Genomic DNA, 22,735 nt, shown 5'->3' with positions numbered 1-22,735 from the left:
ACCCTTCATTACAAGCCCTTAAGACCTTAAATTACATAGTTACATAGACTTTAAATTAAATTATTAATTATCAGAATTATTGGTGGTTCATTTTCTGCAGAGATCAGATGAAAAACTAAAACACAACATTTCAGATTAGATATTGACATGAGATTTTCTAAACAAAGCAGCCTGGACATCTGGACATGTTTCGTATTTTACTGTATTTAACACGTAAAAACAGGCACACTGTCTCTTTCTGTGCTCTAAGCAGAGCGTGATAACTTATTCAAGAAGGGGATGTCAAGGGGAATGAGAGATAGCCTAGTTCTGTTTTATTGGAAACTGGGATAGTGTACCAAAATATCATCCAGCAGAGAGAAAGTAAAATTCACAGTAACAACTGGAAGACTTTATGGTCTGACAAAATTGTGTCTGCTCCGTCACCTGATAACTTTATACCTTTCACTGTGTGCAATGTCATCCTTTCAGTTTCTCCAATTCAGCAACTTGTGCTGTAGCCATGGCACTGATCTGTCCTCTGTATTATGCAGCTAATTGCCAGACTAATAGCTGTGAATGTGCCGACAGATATCTGCCCAATGCAGTCATGCTGTTTGGCGCTGTAACTGTGTACAGATCATTAGGATAACAGGAAGGGTTTGTTGTCCAGGCTGTTTTCAGTTTGGTGTGAAGCCCTGGTCCTTGTTGACGTGTCTGAAGTGTGTGTGTAAATGTGAGGATGATGTAGCCGCAGCAGGTTCTCCTGGGAGTATGGCTCTGTGCCTCATGCAGCCATTAGAGGTGATCAGTAGGATCTGGATTCAGAGCAGCTGGCTGCAGCCTGATGAGCTCTCCCACAAGAACAGTGTAAATGACGGCCTCCAATCCCAGAGTCAGAATTCACAGCCTAGATTTGGAAGGAGGACTGCTGAGGTCTCTTGCAAATACATAAAGAGATAGTTTGGATTATTTGATGTGGGGTTGTTGAGGTGCTTAGCGATAGTCAGTGTATTACCAGCAGTAGATGACAGTACTGACAGACAGTAGAGGGGCAGCAGCACAGTAGCTGAGCAATGCACTGCTGTGGTCAATTTAAAAAAAGATCACCTAAAACTTTAATATCTGTTTAAGTGTACACTTTATTTAGAATATTTTCACCTAGTAACTTTGCCATCAGGCAACCTTTTCTGACGGGAAACCCTCGTTATATAACCCAAATATCACTCTGTCTCGCTCAACCAGACTCTTTTTGCAAAAAGGACTCATTTTACCTTGCAGAGTACAGAAGTTGCTGGTCTCCAGCTGCCCAATCTGTTTGTTTCTTTGTGTTATTGAGTTACACTGGTAAACCAAACCTAACTTTTTAAAACACCAAAGTCACAATAGCGAAAACAAACTAATTGATAGAGACAGCAGTGGTCCAGGAACTCTTGTGTCCCGTGCAAGGTAAAATGACTGATTTTGCCAATAGACTTTGGTTGGTTTGGGGAGAGCAATATTTGGCTTATTTAACAGCAGTTTCCTGTGAGAAAATGCTGTCTGATGGCAAAGTAAAGTGGTGAAATCATTCTAAAACAGCGGTTAAAATACTCTGTGGTCATCTTTCTCCAAAAACTTTGTTGCCATCCCCATCCACAGCAGTGCTTTGCTTAGCCTCCTACACTGGAACTATTCCTTGCATCTCTGAACCGGGGTCATGTTGACGGGGTATCTACTGTTGGTAATACACAGCCCCGTTTCAAATAATCTGTATGATCCCTTTAAGGAAGCTTCGGTGTGGCAGCACTTCTAGTGTACATGCTCCTAAAAGCAGGTAATACAACATGTTATTTCTGTCATGATTTATTCAACTTACTGTATTTAATAAGTTTGACTTTTATATTTTAAAGGTCAGATTCACTGCAACTGTTGCAGGTGTGTCGAGTGACTCATTCAGGGGTTCAGACAATCCACACAGTGATGCAGAGGATCAATTTAAATACCAGTGATGTCTTTGTATTCAGAGCAGTTCTGAAACAATTAGTCAATTTACAGAAAATTAAAGTACAGTTCTGATGAATTCATTTATTAAGAAAAAAAAAACAAAAAAACAAATATTTGCTACTTCCAGCTACTCAAATGTGATAATTCATTTTCTCAGTTTCTTATTATTATTTTCATTCACCACCTTTAAAACGTTGGCATTGCAATAATTGTACATATCCAAAAACCTGTTCATATCCAACTCTTTCATAATGTTTTAAAGGTGTGTTTGTCCTTCCGAACCAGAAATGTGGCCTTTTCTTTTGTGTATGCATCTCTACCCCAGGCTTCACACTGCTAGTTGGTTTTGTTTACAAAGCACAGAGCTGACTGTAAACCGGCAAGAGGACATGTCACAAATTGCTATTTTCAGAATAAGATCCAGTTCAGAATATCTGATATACTGTTTACATGACCCATATCAAGTTCAGAATATTGTCATATTATATATATTGTCTTATTCTGAGAAAAAGTGGAAAATTACTGTGCTTGCCATTTGAATAACTATAATAAGATTATACACAGTTGAACACAGTAAACTCTTGACATGAAGTGTCAGACAAAACAACCAAATCTCACCTTACAGCAGCCCAAGCCGAGCAGCTTGCCATGGCAGCCGGTGGCCCCCAGTAGCAGCAGCAACAGCAGCCTGCCCGCCTCCTACAGCAACGGCCAGAGCAAGGTGGTCGCCTGGCTGCAGGAGTCAGAGGAGATGGACAAGTGTGCAGAGGGTAAGTGCAATTTTATTCCCCATGAATCTGATTTCACACAGAAGTAGTTTAAATCATGCCTCTGGCTTTACAATAAGTTTCCTGACCCTGAGAGGAGGATAAAGACTGGTTCATGACAGAACACTGAATGTGGTTGTCGGTGTGAATTTTATTTTCAGAGCTTGCGCGATGCCAGTCCAACCTGACTGAGCTGAGCCGGTTATTGCAGAGTCTGGAGATTCTGCAAAGGACACAGTCAGCGCCCAACTTCACAGAAATGCAGGTGAAAAAGATACACACAAACAGACCTGCATGCACACATAGACGCATACACACAGGAACAGAGCGGGGGAAGCAATTAACTAGTGTTTCATGTGGAGGTTTGTGTGTGAGGTTCAAGAGCCTGTATGAGTGAAGTAATGATGGGGGAGTATCAAAGGTACAGCCATTTAAAACCCCAGCAATCACCTTCATTACCTGTCTAGACAGACAGCCCAGCTAACAGAACCCCTGCCAGCTTGTCTAACTGATCTGCGTCTATTAAATTCTAATTTTTTCGGATTATACTCTTTGGCTGAAATGCATTTTTTTTTAACACCACATATCTCATTTGTTTCAATATTTTCTTTGCAACTCATTTGTGGGAATGTTATCTTTTGTTGCCATTTCACTGCAGTCAATGTGTGTGTCTTAACTTTTTTGCTTTACCTGTGATGTGTTTGTCCTATTAATCACATTTTGCATATTTTGATCCACGCGTGCCACAAAGACCAATTGTGTTGAATTGTCAAAGAAAGAAAAGCGCTTGAACAGAAGATGGAGAACAAAAAGTGTCGGCAAAGATGCAAAATTCCAGCTACAGGTATCTCTTTTCTAAATATTTGCTCTGCCACATACAGAAACACACACACACACACACACACACACACACACACACACACACACACACAAGAATGTTACAGACTTGTAGTCATTCTTACACACACCCAGTCTCCTGTAATTAAAAATGTACTTGGTCTACCTTAAAGTGGAAAGTTTGGATTATTTGAAGTAGTGATGCATGAGGTAATTGATAGTGTATTTACCTAGATTAGATGGGGGGTCATTTGAGGAAGCAGCAGGAGTACTGGTATAGGAAACTAAACAATATATTTTAGCCATAAAGGTCCACCTGAAAAAAATCTATATCAGATTAAACGTACAGTACATTTAGAATATTATCACCACTTTGCTTTGCTGTCAGACAGCCTTTTCCAACAGGGAGCTGTTGTTATATAAGCCAAACAACGTTCCCTCTTCAAACTAACCAAATTCCATCGGCAAAATCAGTAATTTTATCTCACAGAACACGGGAGGTTTCTGGTCTACCGCTGCCTCAATCTGTTAGCTTGCTTGTGTTATTGTGTGACCTCTGTTTTAAGACATGGTAACACAATAACACAAACAGCAGGAAACCAGCAATTCCTGTGTCATGTGAGGTAAAATATCTGACTTCGCCAGTGGAGTTGGCTAAACATAGTGTACATTTAAAGGGATACTGATTGTTTTTTTTAGGTTGTTTTTTTAAAAGTGTCAAAAATACATTTTGCTGATCTCTTTACTGTTTTTAAGAGGGGAGAAGAAGGGAAGTTACAGCACACATACACACACACACACACAATAGAGACGAAACTGTTTCAGTTTTTTCTGTCTTATTTTTGTATTCTTTAGTCAGTCTGCACTGCAACTGGCACCTATTAGTGTGATGTGTCTTGGCCTGAGTATTGATGTTGCATCTAATTTCTCCTCATTTTGCCTCACATATATTAATCTGTGCTTCCTGAAAAGACTAAATGTGCGTTCATTCACTTTTGCCTTTTTTTTTAACCAACCCTCATGCTAAAAGGGAAGACATTTTTCTGTCATGAATAGAGTTGTCTAGATAGAATATAAAGGCCCCTCAATAGTCTACCTGAGAGATTTCTAGATTAAACAAGTCAGAGGCAGCTGGACTTGCTGTTCATCCCAAAAGGCAACGTGACCTTTTGACTGAGATCTTTCATAAATCTCTTGAGGATGCACTTCACTTATTTTGTTCTGGTAAAATTCTTACAAAATAATTTTAGGATAGCATCAGTGTTAATTGTCATAACTTTAAGCAGAATGATTGGTTTTATTGTACTTTTAGAGTTAACCGTGCCTTATCAGCCCATGGTTCTTGCTCATCTCTGTCGGCTCTGGCTGTCACACACACAACACGTCATTGTACCTCTCAGCTGATTGACGGCCGTCCTCTGTGGTCGTCATCTCTCCAGGTCCCTCTGTCTGCCAGCATGTCCCCCGTCCGCCTCCACTCATCAAACCCCAACCTGTGTGCCGAGCTGGTGGACTTTCAGCCCCCTGTCTCCCGGCTGACGGACAGTGTAGAGTGTGCCAGTGACTACATTAAACTTCAGGAGGAATTCTGCACCATCGCCCAAAAAGGTAGGAAGGCAGGCAGGCAGCATGCATGGCTGCAGCAGCAGGGGGTTATTAGGAGAGATGCGTGCCAGTAATCAGAAAACCTAGAAGGATTATTCTGGTTTGTCAAAACCTTTTCGTACAGTAGTTTTCATGAGCAGTGTGATCATCCATCACAGTTTTTAAGACTGACTTCCTGTTTAACTTTGACTCACTGTACTTAGCATATTTTTGTTCGAGCAGGCTGTTTCTGTGCTGTGAGGAATTATTAGCAACACTACGGATGTGCTGATTATCTTACTTTCAAACGCTGTGGTTACGACAACCTGTCAAAACAACCTCCCTGATCATCTCACTGCTTGTTTGTTGCCTTGTTGGGCTTGTTAAAGGTGATGATGTTGGTATAAACAGAGATTTTCTTTTGAATCACAATTACATTACGTTTTCCTCAGTTGCTTAAGCATCACAGTGTATCATTTGTTCAGTAATCAATTCATAGAAATATTACCAAACTTTTAGGTAATTAAACAATCGATTAAGTAATTCAAGCCAAAAATCTCAAGGTTTTTTTTGTTACACATGAGGATATGTGAGGATTTGATACCTTTCTTTGTTTTATATTACGGTAAACTGAATTTTGGATATTTGGGGTTTGGATGTCACCTCAGCATTTTGAGTATTTTTCATTATTTTAACATATTATTTGACTAAACAATCAATGAATTAATCAGAAAAATATGTCAATTCATCAACTGCTGCCTTTACAGCCACCACAAGTAAATTTATGACAGTAAGAAGTGGAACTGTATCATTGTGACAGAGTCACCTGAGGTAGCTTTTCTACTTGATTGTTCATGGGGAAATATCCTCTGCAGCCAGAGATGGACAGTCACCTGCTGCTTCATCAGACAGTTGTCCCTGTCTTCCTATACCAGGTTTAAGAATTGTATAGTAGAACACAGCCTCTGTGATGTCAAGTTTTTTGAGAAATCATTCACATAAATTTAACCTGTTTAGTGACACTGTCAGTCTTCTGCAGCGGCTCTAATTCAGTTTCATCTGGCAAACCTTTAACCCTCTATGGTACACATTATGATGCCAGTGAGGGAAAAATGTTTGGAGTGTTTTTATGTCTCAGAATAGACTAAATAAACATAATCTGAAGAAATTTTATTTTTATTTTTATTTTTGGAAGTTTTTGGGGTTCATTGCCTGTAGGCAACATTGTACCATAATGGTGCATAAGTGAAAAAGAACGTTCCTTTTCCAATTTGAACAGTGTTTATTTCATAAACATATGCAAAAATATTCAATAACATCAAGAAGTCACAATTCATTTTAAATTTTAAATTAAAAAGAATTATAAAAAGAATTTAAATATGTATGTATGTATGCTCATGTATGTATGTATGTATGTATGGTCATATGTATGTATGTATGCATGGTCATATGTATGTATGTATGTATGTATGTATGTATGTATGGTCATATGTATGTATGTATATATGCTCATATGTATGTATGTATGTATGTATGCATGGTCATATGTATGTATGTATGTATGTATGTATGTATGTATGTATGGTCACATGTATGTATGTATGTATGGTCATATGTATGTATGTATGCATGGTCATATGTATGTATGTATGTATGTATGTATGTCTGTATGGTCATATGTATGTATGTATGTATGTATGGTCATATGTATGTATGTATGCATGTATGTTCATATGTATGTATGTATGTATGTATATATGCTCATATGTATGTATGTATGTATGTATGCATGGTCATATGTATGTATGTATGTATGTATGTATGTATGGTCACATGTATGTATGTATGTATGGTCATATGTATGTATGTATGCATGGTCATATGTATGTATGTATGTATGTATGGTCATATGTATGTATGTATGCATGTATGTTCATATGTATGTATGTATGTATGTATGCATGGTCATATGTATGTATGGTCATAAGTATGTATGTATGTATGCATGGTCATATGTATGTATGGTCATATGTATGTATGTATGTATGTATGTATGTATGTATGCTCATATGTATGTATGTATGCTCATATGTATGTATGTATGTATGTATGTATGCATGGTCATATGTTTGGCCATATGTATGAATGTATGTATGTATGGTCATATGTATGTATGGTCATATGTATGTATGTATGTATGCATGGTCATATGTATGTATGGTCATATGTATGTATGTATGTATGCTCATATGTATGTATGTATGCTCATATGTATGTATGTATGTATGTATGTATGCATGGTCAAATGTATGTATGGTCGTATGTATGTATGGTCATAAGTATGTATGTATATATGTATGGTCATTTCAATCAGGAGAGACTAAGAGTAAAAGGGGAATGGTTTATTGGCACATGCATGATATATGAATCATGAACAGTCTTTGGCGGTTAGACCCCATTGAGGTGAAACAATATGTATATACTATATATATATATATATATATATATAAATGGGGGTGATGAAGCTGTAGAGAAGAGAACCCCCCGGGGTCTAGACACTGGTGGTGGTGGTGAAGAGGTGCGAAGCAGAGACTGGTGAGGTGAAGTGGCTCTGGACTCCTGCTGCCTGGACCTGAAGATTGGAGGAGAGGGCGTCGGGAAGGATCGAGGTGAACAGCGTGTGGCTCTAGACTCCTGCTGCCTGGACCTGAAGACTGGAGGAGAGGGCTTCAGGGAGGATCAAGGTGAACATCTTGTGGCTACCTGGGTCCAATGACTGGAGGAGAGAGGGGTGGAGGAGGGTCGCGCTACTGACTGAATGACAACTGATGGAGCAAAGACAGAGGCGATTTAAAGTTTGGCAGCAGCAAATTGACTGGCTATCGCGACCGTGGCAAAATCTGATTGGATAGTAAAGACGAAGGTGAACGCCCACAAACAGCTGATTAGAGGGAATAGGAGGAGAGAGCTGGAGTAAAGAAAAGTTATGAATGAAGGCAGTGTAATAGAAGGTCTTCCTGATTGAACTTACGCTGAGCTTCATATGTATGTATGTATGTATGTATGCTCGTATGTATGTATGTATGCTCATATGTATGTATGTATGTATGTATGTATGTATGTATGTATGTATGCATGGTCATATGTTTGGCCATATGTATGAATGTATGTATGTATGGTCATATGTATGTATGTATGCATGGTCATATGTATGTATATATGTATGTATGTATGTATGTATGTATGGTCATATGTATGTATGTATATATGCTCATATGTATGTATGTATGTATGTATGGTCACATGTATGTATGTATGCATGGTCATATGTATGTATGTATGTATGTATGTATGTATGTATGTATGGTCACATGTATGTATATATGCATGGTCATATGTATGTATGGTCATATGTATGTATGTATGTATGTATGTATGGTCATATGTATGTATGTATGCTCATATGTATGTATGTATGTATGTATGCATGGTCATATGTTTGGCCATATGTATGAATGTATGTATGTATGCTCATATGTATGTATGTATGCATGGTCATATGTATGTATGTATGTATGTATGTATGTATATATGTATGGTCATATGTATGTATGTATATATGCTCATATGTATGTATGTATGTATGTATGTATGCATGTATGTATGTATGGTCACATGTATGTATGCATGGCCATATGTATGTATGTATGTATGTATGTATGCATGTATGGTCATATGTATGTATGTATGTATGTATGCTCATATGTATGTATGTATGCTCATATGTATGTATGTATGTATGTATGCATGGTCATATGTTTGGCCATATGTATGAATGTATGTATGTATGCTCATATGTATGTATGTATGTATGCATGGTCATATGTATGTATGTATGTATGTATGCTCATATGTATGTATGTATGCATGGTCATATGTATGTATGTATGTATGTATGTATGTATGTATGTATGTATATATCTATGGTCACATGTATGTATGTATGTATGTATGCTCATATGTATGTATGTATGTATGCATGGTCATATGTATGTATGTATGTATGTATGTATGTATGTATGGTCATATGTATGTATGTATGCATGTATGCTCATATGTATGTATGTATGTATGTATGCATGGTCATGTGTATGTATGGTCATAAGTATGTATGTATGTATGGTCATATGTATATTTGTATGTATGTATGTATGCATGGTCATATGTATGTATGGTCATATGTATGTATGTATGTATGTATGTATGTATGCTCATATGTATGTATGTATGCTCATATGTATGTATCTATGTATGTATGCATGCTCATATGTTTGGCCATATGTATGAATGTATGTATGTATGCTCATATGTATGTATGTATGTATGTATGCATGGTCAAATATATGTATGGTCATATGTATGTATGTATGTATGGTCATATGTATGTATGTATGTATGTATGGTCACATGTATGTATGTATGCATGGTCATATGTATGTATGTATGCATGGTCATATGTATGTATGTATGTATGGTCATATGTATGTATATATGCTCATATGTATGTATGTATGTATGTATGGTCACATGTATGTATGTATGCATGGTCATATGTATGTATGTATGTATGTATGTATGTATGTATGGTCACATGTATGTATATATGCATGGTCATATGTATGTATGGTCATATGTATGTATGTATGTATGTATGTATGCTCATATGTATGTATGTATGTATGTATGTATGCATGGTCATATGTTTGGCCATATGTATGAATGTATGTATGTATGCTCATATGTATGTATGTATGCATGGTCATATGTATGTATGTATGTATGTATGTATGTATGTATGGTCACATGTATGTATGCATGGTCATATGTATGTATGTATGTATGTATGTATATATGTATGGTCACATGTATGTATGTATGTATGCTCATATGTATGTATGTATGTATGCATGGTCATATGTATGTATGTATGTATGTATGTATGTATGTATGGTCATATGTATGTATGTATGCATGTATGCTCATATATATGTATGTATGTATGTATGCATGGTCATATGTATGTATGGTCATAAGTATGTATGTATGTATGGTCATATGTACGTATGTATGTATGTATGTATGTATGTATGCATGGTCATATGTATGTATGTTCATATGTATGTATGGTCATATGTATGTATGTATGCATGGTCATATGTATGTATGGTCATATGTATGTATGTATGTATGCTCATATGTATGTATGTATGCTCATATGTATGTATGTATGTATGCATGGTCAAATGTATGTATGGTCATATGTATGTATGTATGTATGTATGGTCATAAGTATGTATGTATATATGTATGATCATTTCAATCAGGAGAGACTAAGAGTAAAAGGGGAATGGTTTATTGGCACATGCATGATATATGAAACATGAACAGTCTTTGGCAGTTAGACCCCATTGAGGTGAAACAATATGTATATACTATATATATATATATATATATAAATGGGGGTGATGAAGCTGTAGAGAAGAGAACCCCCCGGGGTCTAGACACTGGTGGTGGTGGTGAAGAGGTGCGAAGCAGAGACTGGTGAGGTGAAGTGGCTCTGGACTCCTGCTGCCTGGACCTGAAGATTGGAGGAGAGGGCATCGGGAAGGATCGAGGTGAACAGCGTGTGGCTCTAGACTCCTGCTGCCTGGACCTGAAGACTGGAGGAGAGGGCTTCAGGGAGGATCAAGGTGAACATCTTGTGGCTACCTGGGTCCAATGACTGGAGGAGAGAGGGGTGGAGGAGGGTCGCGCTACTGACTGAATGACAACTGATGGAGCAAAGACAGAGGCGATTTAAAGTTTGGCAGCAGCAAATTGACTGGCTATCGCGACCGTGGCAAAATCTGATTGGATAGTAAAGACGAAGGTGAACGCCCACAAACAGCTGATTAGAGGGAATAGGAGGAGAGAGCTGGAGTAAAGAAAAGTTATGAATGAAGGCAGTGTAATAGAAGGTCTTCCTGATTGAACTTACGCTGAGCTTCATATGTATGTATGTATGTATGTATGCTCGTATGTATGTATGTATGCTCATATGTATGTATGTATGCTCATATGTATGTATGTATGCATGGTCACATGTATGTATGTATATATGTATGCATGTATGGTCATATGTATGTATGTATGCATGGTCATATGTATGTATGTATGTATACTCATATGTATGTATGCTCATATGTATGTATGTATGTATATATGTATGCTCATATGTATGTATGTATGTATGTATGTATGTATGTATGTATGTATGCATGGTCGTATGTATGTATGTATGTATGTATGTATGTATGTATGTATGTATATATCTATGGTCACATGTATGTATGTATGTATGTATGCTCATATGTATGTATGTATGTATGCATGGTCATATGTATGTATGTATGTATGTATGTATGTATGGTCATATGTATGTATGTATGCATGTATGCTCATATGTATGTATGTATGTATGTATGCATGGTCATGTGTATGTATGGTCATAAGTATGTATGTATGTATGGTCATATGTATATTTGTATGTATGTATGTATGCATGGTCATATGTATGTATGGTCATATGTATGTATGTATGTATGTATGTATGTATGCTCATATGTATGTATGTATGCTCATATGTATGTATCTATGTATGTATGCATGCTCATATGTTTGGCCATATGTATGAATGTATGTATGTATGCTCATATGTATGTATGTATGTATGTATGCATGGTCAAATATATGTATGGTCATATGTATGTATGTATGTATGGTCATATGTATGTATGTATGTATGTATGGTCACATGTATGTATGTATGCATGGTCATATGTATGTATGTATGCATGGTCATATGTATGTATGTATGTATGGTCATATGTATGTATATATGCTCATATGTATGTATGTATGTATGTATGGTCACATGTATGTATGTATGCATGGTCATATGTATGTATGTATGTATGTATGTATGTATGTATGGTCACATGTATGTATATATGCATGGTCATATGTATGTATGGTCATATGTATGTATGTATGTATGTATGCTCATATGTATGTATGTCTGTATGTATGTATGCATGGTCATATGTTTGGCCATATGTATGAATGTATGTATGTATGCTCATATGTATGTATGTATGCATGGTCATATGTATGTATGTATGTATGTATGTATGTATGTATGGTCACATGTATGTATGCATGGTCATATGTATGTATGTATGTATGTATGTATATATGTATGGTCACATGTATGTATGTATGTATGCTCATATGTATGTATGTATGTATGCATGGTCATATGTATGTATGTATGTATGTATGTATGTATGTATGTATGGTCATATGTATGTATGTATGCATGTATGCTCATATATATGTATGTATGTATGTATGCATGGTCATATGTATGTATGGTCATAAGTATGTATGTATGTATGGTCATATGTACGTATGTATGTATGTATGTATGTATGTATGCATGGTCATATGTATGTATGTTCATATGTATGTATGGTCATATGTATGTATGTATGCATGGTCATATGTATGTATGGTCATATGTATGTATGTATGTATGCTCATATGTATGTATGTATGCTCATATGTATGTATGTATGTATGCATGGTCAAATGTATGTATGGTCATATGTATGTATGTATGTATGTATGGTCATAAGTATGTATGTATATATGTATGGTCATTTCAATCAGGAGAGACTAAGAGTAAAAGGGGAATGGTTTATTGGCACATGCATGATATATGAAACATGAACAGTCTTTGGCGGTTAGACCCCATTGAGGTGAAACAATATGTATATACTATATATATATATATATATATAAATGGGGGTGATGAAGCTGTAGAGAAGAGAACCCCCCGGGGTCTAGACACTGGTGGTGGTGGTGAAGAGGTGCGAAGCAGAGACTGGTGAGGTGAAGTGGCTCTGGACTCCTGCTGCCTGGACCTGAAGATTGGAGGAGAGGGCATCGGGAAGGATCGAGGTGAACAGCGTGTGGCTCTAGACTCCTGCTGCCTGGACCTGAAGACTAGAGGAGAGGGCTTCAGGGAGGATCAAGGTGAACATCTTGTGGCTACCTGGGTCCAATGACTGGAGGAGAGAGGGGTGGAGGAGGGTCGCGCTACTGACTGAATGACAACTGATGGAGCAAAGACAGAGGCGATTTAAAGTTTGGCAGCAGCAAATTGACTGGCTATCGCAACCGTGGCAAAATCTGATTGGATAGTAAAGACGAAGGTGAACGCCCACAAACAGCTGATTAGAGGGAATAGGAGGAGAGAGCTGGAGTAAAGAAAAGTTATGAATGAAGGCAGTGTAATAGAAGGTCTTCCTGATTGAACTTACGCTGAGCTTCATATGTATGTATGTATGTATGTATGCTCGTATGTATGTATGTATGCTCATATGTATGTATGTATGCTCATATGTATGTATGTATGCATGGTCACATGTATGTATGTATATATGTATGCATGTATGGTCATATGTATGTATGTATGCATGGTCATATGTATGTATGTATGTATACTCATATGTATGTATGCTCATATGTATGTATGTATGTATATATGTATGCTCATATGTATGTATGTATGTATGTATGTATGTATGTATGCATGGTCGTATGTATGTATGTATGCTCATATGCATGTATGTATGCATGGTCATATGTATGTATGTATACATGGCCATATGTATGTATGTATGTATATATGTATGTATGTATGTATGCTCATATGTATGTATGTATGCATGGTCATATGTATGTATGTATGTATATATGCTCATATGTATGTATGCTCATATGTATGTATGTATGTATGTATGTATGTATGTATGTATGTATGGTCACATGTATGTATGTATGCATGGTCATATGTATGTATGTATGTATGTATGGTCATATGTATGTATGTATGCTCATATGTATGTGTGTATATATGTATGCATGGTCATATGTATGGTCATATGTATGTATGTGTATGTATGTATGGTCATATGAATGTATGCATGGTCATATGTATGCATGGTCATATGTATGGCCATATGTATGTATGTAAGTATGTATGTATGTATGCATGTATGGTCATAAATATGTATGTATGTATGCTCATATGTATGTATGTATGCTCATATGTATGTATGTATGTATGTATGTATGTATGCATGGTCATATGTATGTATGTATGCTCATATGTATGTATGTTCATATGTATGTATGTATGCATGGTCACATGTATGTATGTATGTATGTATGTATGCATGTATGGTCATACGTATGTATGTATGTATGGTCATATGTATGTATGTATGTATGTATGCATGTATAGTCATATCCCTCTATGGTACACATTATGATGCCAGTGAGGGAAAAATGTTTGGAGTGTTTTTATGTCTCAAAATAGACTAAATAAACATAATCTGAAGAAATTTTATTTTTATTTTTTATTTTTGGAAGTTTTTGGGGTTCGTTGCCTGTAGGCAACATTGTACCATAATGGTGCATAAGTGAAAAAGAACTTTCCTTTTCCAATTTGAACATTGTTTATTTCATAAACATATGCAAAATTAGTCAATAACATCAAGAAGTCACAATTCATTTTAAATTTTAAATTAAAAAGAATTATAAAAAGAATTTAAAAAGTTTCTTGGCTAAATGTTGCCTGTAGGCAACATTGTACCATTTAGGAACAACCCATTGAAATAAATGTGTAAAGTGTAATTGTAAAGTGTAAAACTTTAAACTACTTAAATCCACAAAGATAACCATTACCATAACCATTTGAAAAACAAAAACAACAAGTGTCAAATTCCAGTGTTTGATCATCACTGCTTCATTTCAGTGCATGTTTTCTGTCAGTCCCCCGTGTCTTTCCTGACATGTGTTGCCATCACTTGTGGTGTTGCTGCTCAGTGCTTATGGAACTCCATGAAGCAGTTTTTTTCAGGAGTGAAGCACAGGCAGGTGACACATTTTGTGCACTGTGGTTTCACTCTACCCTTACATCCAGGGTATCTGCATCTGCCATTTTTCTCCACCCAAATAGGCCAGTGGTCAGTGTTGTGTTTGCTATAGTGATTCCATAATGGTTCACTGTTGCAGGCAACATTGCAATTTTCCATGATGGCATGTTGTTGCCTCAGGGCAACAGCTGCATTTTAACAAGTTTCCAGTATTAAATTAGTAAATAAGTTGCATGAAACTATCAAAACTAAAAGTTTACTCACCTATTAGTGTGAAGACATTTTTTTCCAGGAGGAAAAGGGACAAGAAATAACTTTTTGAGAGTCTTTTTTTGCAGCAAGATAGCAGAGCTGTCTCCTTAGAAAAAGCCCGCCAAGAAGGGTTTCAAAATCGCTTCCTGAGGTCATGTGACAAATTAAAGCATTGTTAATGGTTCCCTATGGTTTTACCTCTTTTTTAAAGTATCACATCATTTAAAGGGATGCATTGTGGAGATGTGACAGGGCAAAAATGGGTTTGTTGCCTGAGGGCAACATGGTACCATAGAGAGATATGCTCATATGTATGTATGTATTTATGTATGTATGTATGCTCATATGTATGTATGTATGTATGCATGGTCATATGTATGGCCATATGTATGTATGTATGTATGTATGTATGTATGTTCATATGTATGCATGTATGGTCATAAATATGTATGTATGTATGCTCATATGTATGTATGTATGTATGTATGTATGCATGGTCATATGTATGTATGTATGTATGTATGCTCATATGTATGTATGTTCATATGTATGTATGTATGTATGGTCATAAGTATGTATGTATGTATGTATGCTCATATGTATGTATATATGCTCATATGTACAGTATGTGTGTATGTATGCATGGTCATATGTATGTATGTATGTATGTATGCTCATATGTATGTATGTTCATATGTATGTATGTATGTATGTATGTATGGTCATAAGTATGTATGTATGTATGTATGCTCATATGTATCTATGTATGTATGTATGCTCATATGTATGTATGTATGCATGTATGGTCATATGTATGTATGTATGTATGCTCATATGTATGTATGTATGCATGGTCACATGTATGTATGTATGTATGTATGTATGTATGTATGCATGTATGGTCATACGTATGTATGTATGTATGGTCATATTTATGTATGTATGTATGTATGCATGTATAGTCATATCCCTCTATGGTACACATTATGATGCCAGTGAGGGAAAAATGTTTGGAGTGTTTTTATGTCTCAAAATAGACTAAATAAACATAATCTGAAGAAATTTTATTTTTATTTTTTATTTTTGGAAGTTTTTGGGGTTCGTTGCCTGTAGGCAACATTGTACCATAATGGTGCATAAGTGAAAAAGAACATTCCTTTTCCAATTTGAACATTGTTTATTTCATAAACATATGCAAAATTATTCAATAACATCAAGAAGTCACAATTCATTTTAAATTTTAAATTAAAAAGAATTATAAAAAGAATTTAAAAAGTTTCTTGGCTAAATGTTGCCTGTAGGCAACATTGTACCATTTAGGAACAACCCATTGAAATAAATGTGTAAAGTGTAATTGTAAAGTGTAAAACTTTAAACTACTTAAATCCACAAAGATAACCATTACCATAACCATTTGAAAAACAAAAACAACAAGTGTCAAATTCCAGTGTTTGATCATCACTGCTTCATTTCAGTGCATGTTTTCTGTCAGTCCCCCGTGTCTTTCCTGACATGTGTTGCCATCACTTGTGGTGTTGCTGCTCAGTGCTTATGGAACTCCATGAAGCAGTTTTTTTCAGGAGCGAAGCACAGGCAGGTGACACATTTTGTGCACTGTGGTTTCACTCTACCCTTACATCCAGGGTATCTGCATCTGCCATTTTTCTCCACCCAAATAGGCCAGTGGTCAGTGTTGTGTTTGCTATAGTGATTCCATAATGGTTCACTGTTGCAGGCAACATTGCAATTTTCCATGATGGCATGTTGTTGCCTCAGGGCAACAGCTGCATTTTAACAAGTTTCCAGTATTAAATTAGTAAATAAGTTGCATGTAACTATCAAAACTAAAAGTTTACTCACCTATTAGTGTGAAGACATTTTTTTCCAGGAGGAAAAGGGACAAGAAATAACTTTTTGAGAGTCTTTTTTTGCAGCAAGATAGCAGAGCTGTCTCCTTAGAAAAAGCCCACCAAGAAGGGTTTCAAAATCGCTTCCTGAGGTCATGTGACAAATTAAAGCATTGTTAATGGTTCCCTATGGTTTTACCTCTTTTTTAAAGTATCACATCATTTAAAGGGATGCATTGTGGAGATGTGACAGGGCAAAAATGGGTTTGTTGCCTGAGGGCAACATGGTACCATAGAGAGATATGCTCATATGTATGTATGTATGTATGTATGTATGTATGTATGTATGGCCAAATGTATGTATGGCCATATGTATGTATGAATACTCATATGTATGTATGCATGGTCATATGTATGTATGGTCATAAGTATGTATGTATGTTCATATGTATGTATGTATGCATGGTCATATGTATGTATGGTCATATGTATGTATATATGGTCATAAGTATGTATGTATGTATTTATACTCATATGTATGTATGTATGCATGGTCATATGTATGTATGTATGTATGGTCATATGTATGTATGTATGTATGTATGGTCATATGTATGTATGTATGGCCATATGTATGTATGTATGTATGTATGTATGTATGTATGTATGCTCATATGTATGTGTGTATGCATGGCCGTATGTATGTATGTATGTATGTATGTATGTATGTATGTATGTATGTATGCTCATATGTATGTATGTATGCATGGTCACATGTATGTATGTATATATGTATGCATGTATGGTCATCTGTATGTATGTATGCATGGTCATATGTATGTATGTATGTATGCTCATATGTATGTATGTATGTATGTATGTATGCTCATATGTATGTATGTATGTATGTATGTATGTATGCATGGTCATATGTATGTATGGTCATATGTATGTATGCATGGTCGTATGTATGTATGTATGTATGCTCATATGCATGTATGTATGCATGGTCATATGTATGTATGTATACATGGCCATATGTATGTATGTATGTATATATGTATGTATGTATGTATGTATGCTCATATGTATGTATGTATGCATGGTCATATGTATGTATGTATGTATATATGCTCATATGTATGTATGCTCATATGTATGTATGTATGTATGTATGTATGGTCACATGTATGTATGTATGCATGGTCGTATGTATGTATGTATGTATGCATGTATGCATGTATGCACATATGTATGTATGTATGCTCATATGTATGTATGTATGTATGCATGGTCATATGTATGGCCATATGTATGTATGTATGTATGGTTATATGAATGTATGCATGGTCATATGTATGCATGGTCATATGTATGGCCATATGTATGTATGTATGTATGTATGTATGTATGTATGTATGTTCATATGTATGCATGTATGGTCATAAATATGTATGTATGTATGCTCATATGTATGTATGTATGCTCATATGTATGTATGTTCATATGTATGTATGTATGTATGCTCATAAGTATGTATGTATGTATGTATGCTCATAAGTATGTATGTATCTATGTATGCTCATATGTATGTATATATGCTCATATGTATGTATGTATGTATGCATGGTCATATGTATGTATGTTCATATGTATGTATGTATGTATGGTCATAAGTATGTATGTATGTATGTATGCTCATATGTATGTATGTATGTATGTATGCTCATATGTATGTATGTATGCATGTATGGTCATATGTATGTATGTATCTATGCTCATATGTATGTATGTATGCATGGTCACATGTATGTATGTATGTATGTATGTATGCATGTATGGTCATACGTATGTATGTATGTATGGTCATATGTATGTATGTATAGTCATATCCCTCTATGGTACACATTATGATGCCAGTGAGGGAAAAATGTTTGGAGTGTTTTTATGTCTCAAAATAGACTAAATAAACATAATCTGAAGAAATTTTATTTTTATTTTTTTATTTTTGGAAGTTTTTGGGGTTCGTTGCCTGTAGGCAACATTGTACCATAATGGTGCATAAGTGAAAAAGAACATTCCTTTTCCAATTTGAACATTGTTTATTTCATAAACATATGCAAAATTATTCAATAACATCAAGAAGTCACAATTCATTTTAAATTTTAAATTAAAAAGAATTATAAAAAGAATTTAAAAAGTTTCTTGGCTAAATGTTGCCTGTAGGCAACATTGTACCATTTAGGAACAACCCATTGAAATAAATGTGTAAAGTGTAATTGTAAAGTGTAAAACTTTAAACTACTTAAATCCACAAAGATAACCATAACCATTTGAAAAACAAAAACAACAAGTGTCAAATTCCAGTGTTTGATCATCACTGCTTCATTTCAGTGCATGTTTTCTGTCAGTCCCCCGTGTCTTTCCTGACATGTGTTGCCATCACTTGTGGTGTTGCTGCTCAGTGCTTATGGAACTCCATGAAGCAGTTTTTTTCAGGAGTGAAGCACAGGCAGGTGACACATTTTGTGCACTGTGGTTTCACTCTACCCTTACATCCAGGGTATCTGCATCTGCCATTTTTCTCCACCCAAATAGGCCAGTGGTCAGTGTTGTGTTTGCTATAGTGATTCCATAATGGTTCACTGTTGCAGGCAACATTGCAATTTTCCATGATGGCATGTTGTTGCCTCAGGGCAACAGCTGCATTTTAACAAGTTTCCAGTATTAAATTAGTAAATAAGTTGCATGAAACTATCAAAACTAAAAGTTTACTCACATATTAGTGTGACGACATTTTCATGTTATCCCTTTCCTTTCCATCTTCAGCTGTTTCTATTTAATAAAGGCAAAAATCTAAAAAAGATAATGATAAATTTAACACCATAGGTTGCAGTAGAATACTATAAAACTGTTGCAATGAAAATTTCAGGGCACCCTGTCAACACCTTATTAGAGATATTTAATATTGCAAAGGTGACATAAATCACTAGAAAAGTCATTCATGTTCAATTAATTTTGGTCACCAAGGCTAACACAGTGTGTCACTGGGTTAATTAAATATAACTGTGCTTATAATAATGGTAATTATTTAAAAAAAAAACACTTCACTTTTCAAGATGCTTTACGTGACAAATTCAGTAAAAGAACATAGAAAACTAAAAGGCACAACGTAGCAGAGGATTTATAAAACAAAACTGTTGTATTGTTTGAGGAAATTAGGAATAAATGTAAGGGTGTTTCACATGGTGTTTTCAAGAGAATGTTTTCAATTTTAATAAAGGTATAGTTCAGGCTTTTTAAAGAGGGGTTGGGATGGGTGGGCACGTCCCCATTTTGGAGAAACAGCAGGAGTACCAGTTTAGGAAGCTAAGCAGTGTCCTGCTGTGGACAGGACAGCAACAGAAACTTATTTTAGTCACCCTCCCCAAAAAATCTATATAATTTGGAGTGCATCTAGAATATTTTCACGGTTTTACCTTGCCATCAGAAAGCCTTTTCCGACAGGGAACATCGTTATATGAGACAAATATGGCTGTATCTCACTCAGCCTGAATCTCAACTAACCCTTTAATACACCACAAGTCACACAATGACGCAAACTATCAGCAACTCAAAATAAAATGACAGCGTTTGCCAAAGGAATCTGATGGCAGCAATATAACTTGAGTTTCCCATCAGAAAAGGCTGTCTGGTGGCAAAGTAAAGCAGTGAAAATATTCAAAATATAGTTTAAGACCATGTTTTGTTGCTGACCTTTTCCAAAGCAGTACATTGCTTAGCTTCCTACACTGGTACTGCTGCTGCCTCCTCAAACTGGGGGACCACCATCTACAGTAGGTAATACACTGAGAAGTACCTCATCCAGTCCCACTTCAAATACTCCGAACTAGCCCTTTAACAGTGCAGTGTAAATGATACTAATTTCCTTTTGTCCTGTCCTGTGTGCAGTTCACTCTCTGCTGAAGTCGGCCTTCAACACAGTGGCCATAGAGAAAGAAAAGATCAAACAGATTCTGTCTGACCAGGAGCAGTCAGACCAGTCGGCCCAGATCAACTCTCTCAGGAAGTCTCTGTCACAGGTAATGAGCCGTCTTCCACCATTACCCATGATGCCTCTTTCTTTCTACCGTTTGCTGCTAGGGTTAGTTAATCTGAGCCGCTTGTCATATTTGGCTACTTCGCATTCGTACTGCTCAGTAGGAGGCTGTTTTAACGTTTAATTAGCGGCAGTGATCAGGACATTACTGGGGAAATTACTGAAGTAATTTGAGTGATGCGTCTTTAAACTCAAACCCATTTTGTAGTTGTCATGTTAGACGATATGCTCATGATGACGGACTGTCAGATGAAATGCACAAGCTACAGCTTATTCCAATCACTGTTTAAAAAGATGATGTATGGAGATGTGAGCATAGGCAAGTGAGTAGTGAAAGTTCAATCATCTTTTCCCATATTAATTGGCGAGAGAGAGGAATGCATTGTGCAGTTCATTAACTCGGCTCCTTAGGGCTGTCTCTCTACTCCAGTGATTTAATTGGACTGTTCCTCTGCTAACAGTTGACATCATTTCGGTGAAATGTTTCTGCTGCTTTATCTCTGCTTTGTTCCTAATTGGATGCTTGTGTGACAATGTTGTCGTAGGCCTGCGGTCAGGTTTTTATGGCAAAGCTCTGTGGGAAGTTGATAGTCGGTACCATTGTTGTTACGGCTACAGCTGCTGATGTCAACTGTTTTAATCTCTGTAGGGAATAAATTAGTGTTTTTTGATATTTTATCTCCCATGTACACATTTACTGTTACAAGGATCTTTCACATTGTGTTGATTTTGAAGCCCCCTGTGGACAAAAAATGTAGCATTTCCACTGTCATGACCACAAAGTAACATCCAAAATAAAATTATCTAAATCTATCGTCACTATAAAATTGAGACTGGTTCATCACCAGTTTAAAAACTCCTTGTGGTATGTTTAAGGTGGCTATAATCAATTTTTATATTTTAACAAATAGATCACACAACTACTTGCAGGGTCCCAAATTAGCCACCAGCCAAATGCTGGTTAAAAAAAAAATGCTAGTGACTGGTGGGTTTGCTTCCCTCACCACCCAGATAGACATTCGTAATCTATTTAGTGGCTTCAATACTCACTTGATGCTCATATAGACTTCTGAAGCCTCATATTACCTGCAGCTAACCCCAGTGCATTCTTGCACAGAACGGGGACTGTGGTTTTTATTCTTTTGATCTCTTCAATAGTGGACCAAAAAAAATAAATAAAGATTTATTGATAAATGCTTACAGTTTTCAACAGTTTTTCATTTTTTGCAGCAAATGTATATCAGTTCCAAACATTGGCTATAATAATTAGGATGGTATTGGACCTTAAAAAAACATATTGATTGACCCTTAGTAAAAAATGGCCCTTAAATCCCATTGTGC

General features: G+C 36.1%; 1 protein-coding gene across 2 annotated transcripts in view; it reads left to right on the top strand.

Annotated features, from left to right (window-relative positions):
• Positions 1-22,735, top strand: part of osbpl6 (oxysterol binding protein-like 6) — a 72,485-nt gene that overhangs the window by 34,902 nt on the left and 14,848 nt on the right. Inside the window, exons 7-11 of one of the 2 annotated variants that reach the window (XM_084725095.1) lie at positions 2,591-2,735; positions 2,894-2,997; positions 3,484-3,576; positions 5,009-5,177; positions 21,247-21,377. In XM_084725095.1, the coding sequence (XP_084581221.1) occupies positions 2,591-2,735; positions 2,894-2,997; positions 3,484-3,576; positions 5,009-5,177; positions 21,247-21,377 (642 nt within the window). The remainder of the gene's footprint in view (positions 1-2,590; positions 2,736-2,893; positions 2,998-3,483; positions 3,577-5,008; positions 5,178-21,246; positions 21,378-22,735) is intronic. The other variant, XM_084725097.1, reaches the window with a different exon arrangement.

Source organism: Lutjanus erythropterus, chromosome 8 (assembly GCF_056507025.1).
Source record: "Lutjanus erythropterus isolate fLutEry1 chromosome 8, fLutEry1.hap2, whole genome shotgun sequence".
Lineage (NCBI taxonomy): Eukaryota > Metazoa > Chordata > Actinopteri > Lutjaniformes > Lutjanidae > Lutjanus > Lutjanus erythropterus.
Note: the sequence above shows the minus strand (reverse complement) of the source record. Positions and strands in the feature narration are given on the sequence as shown.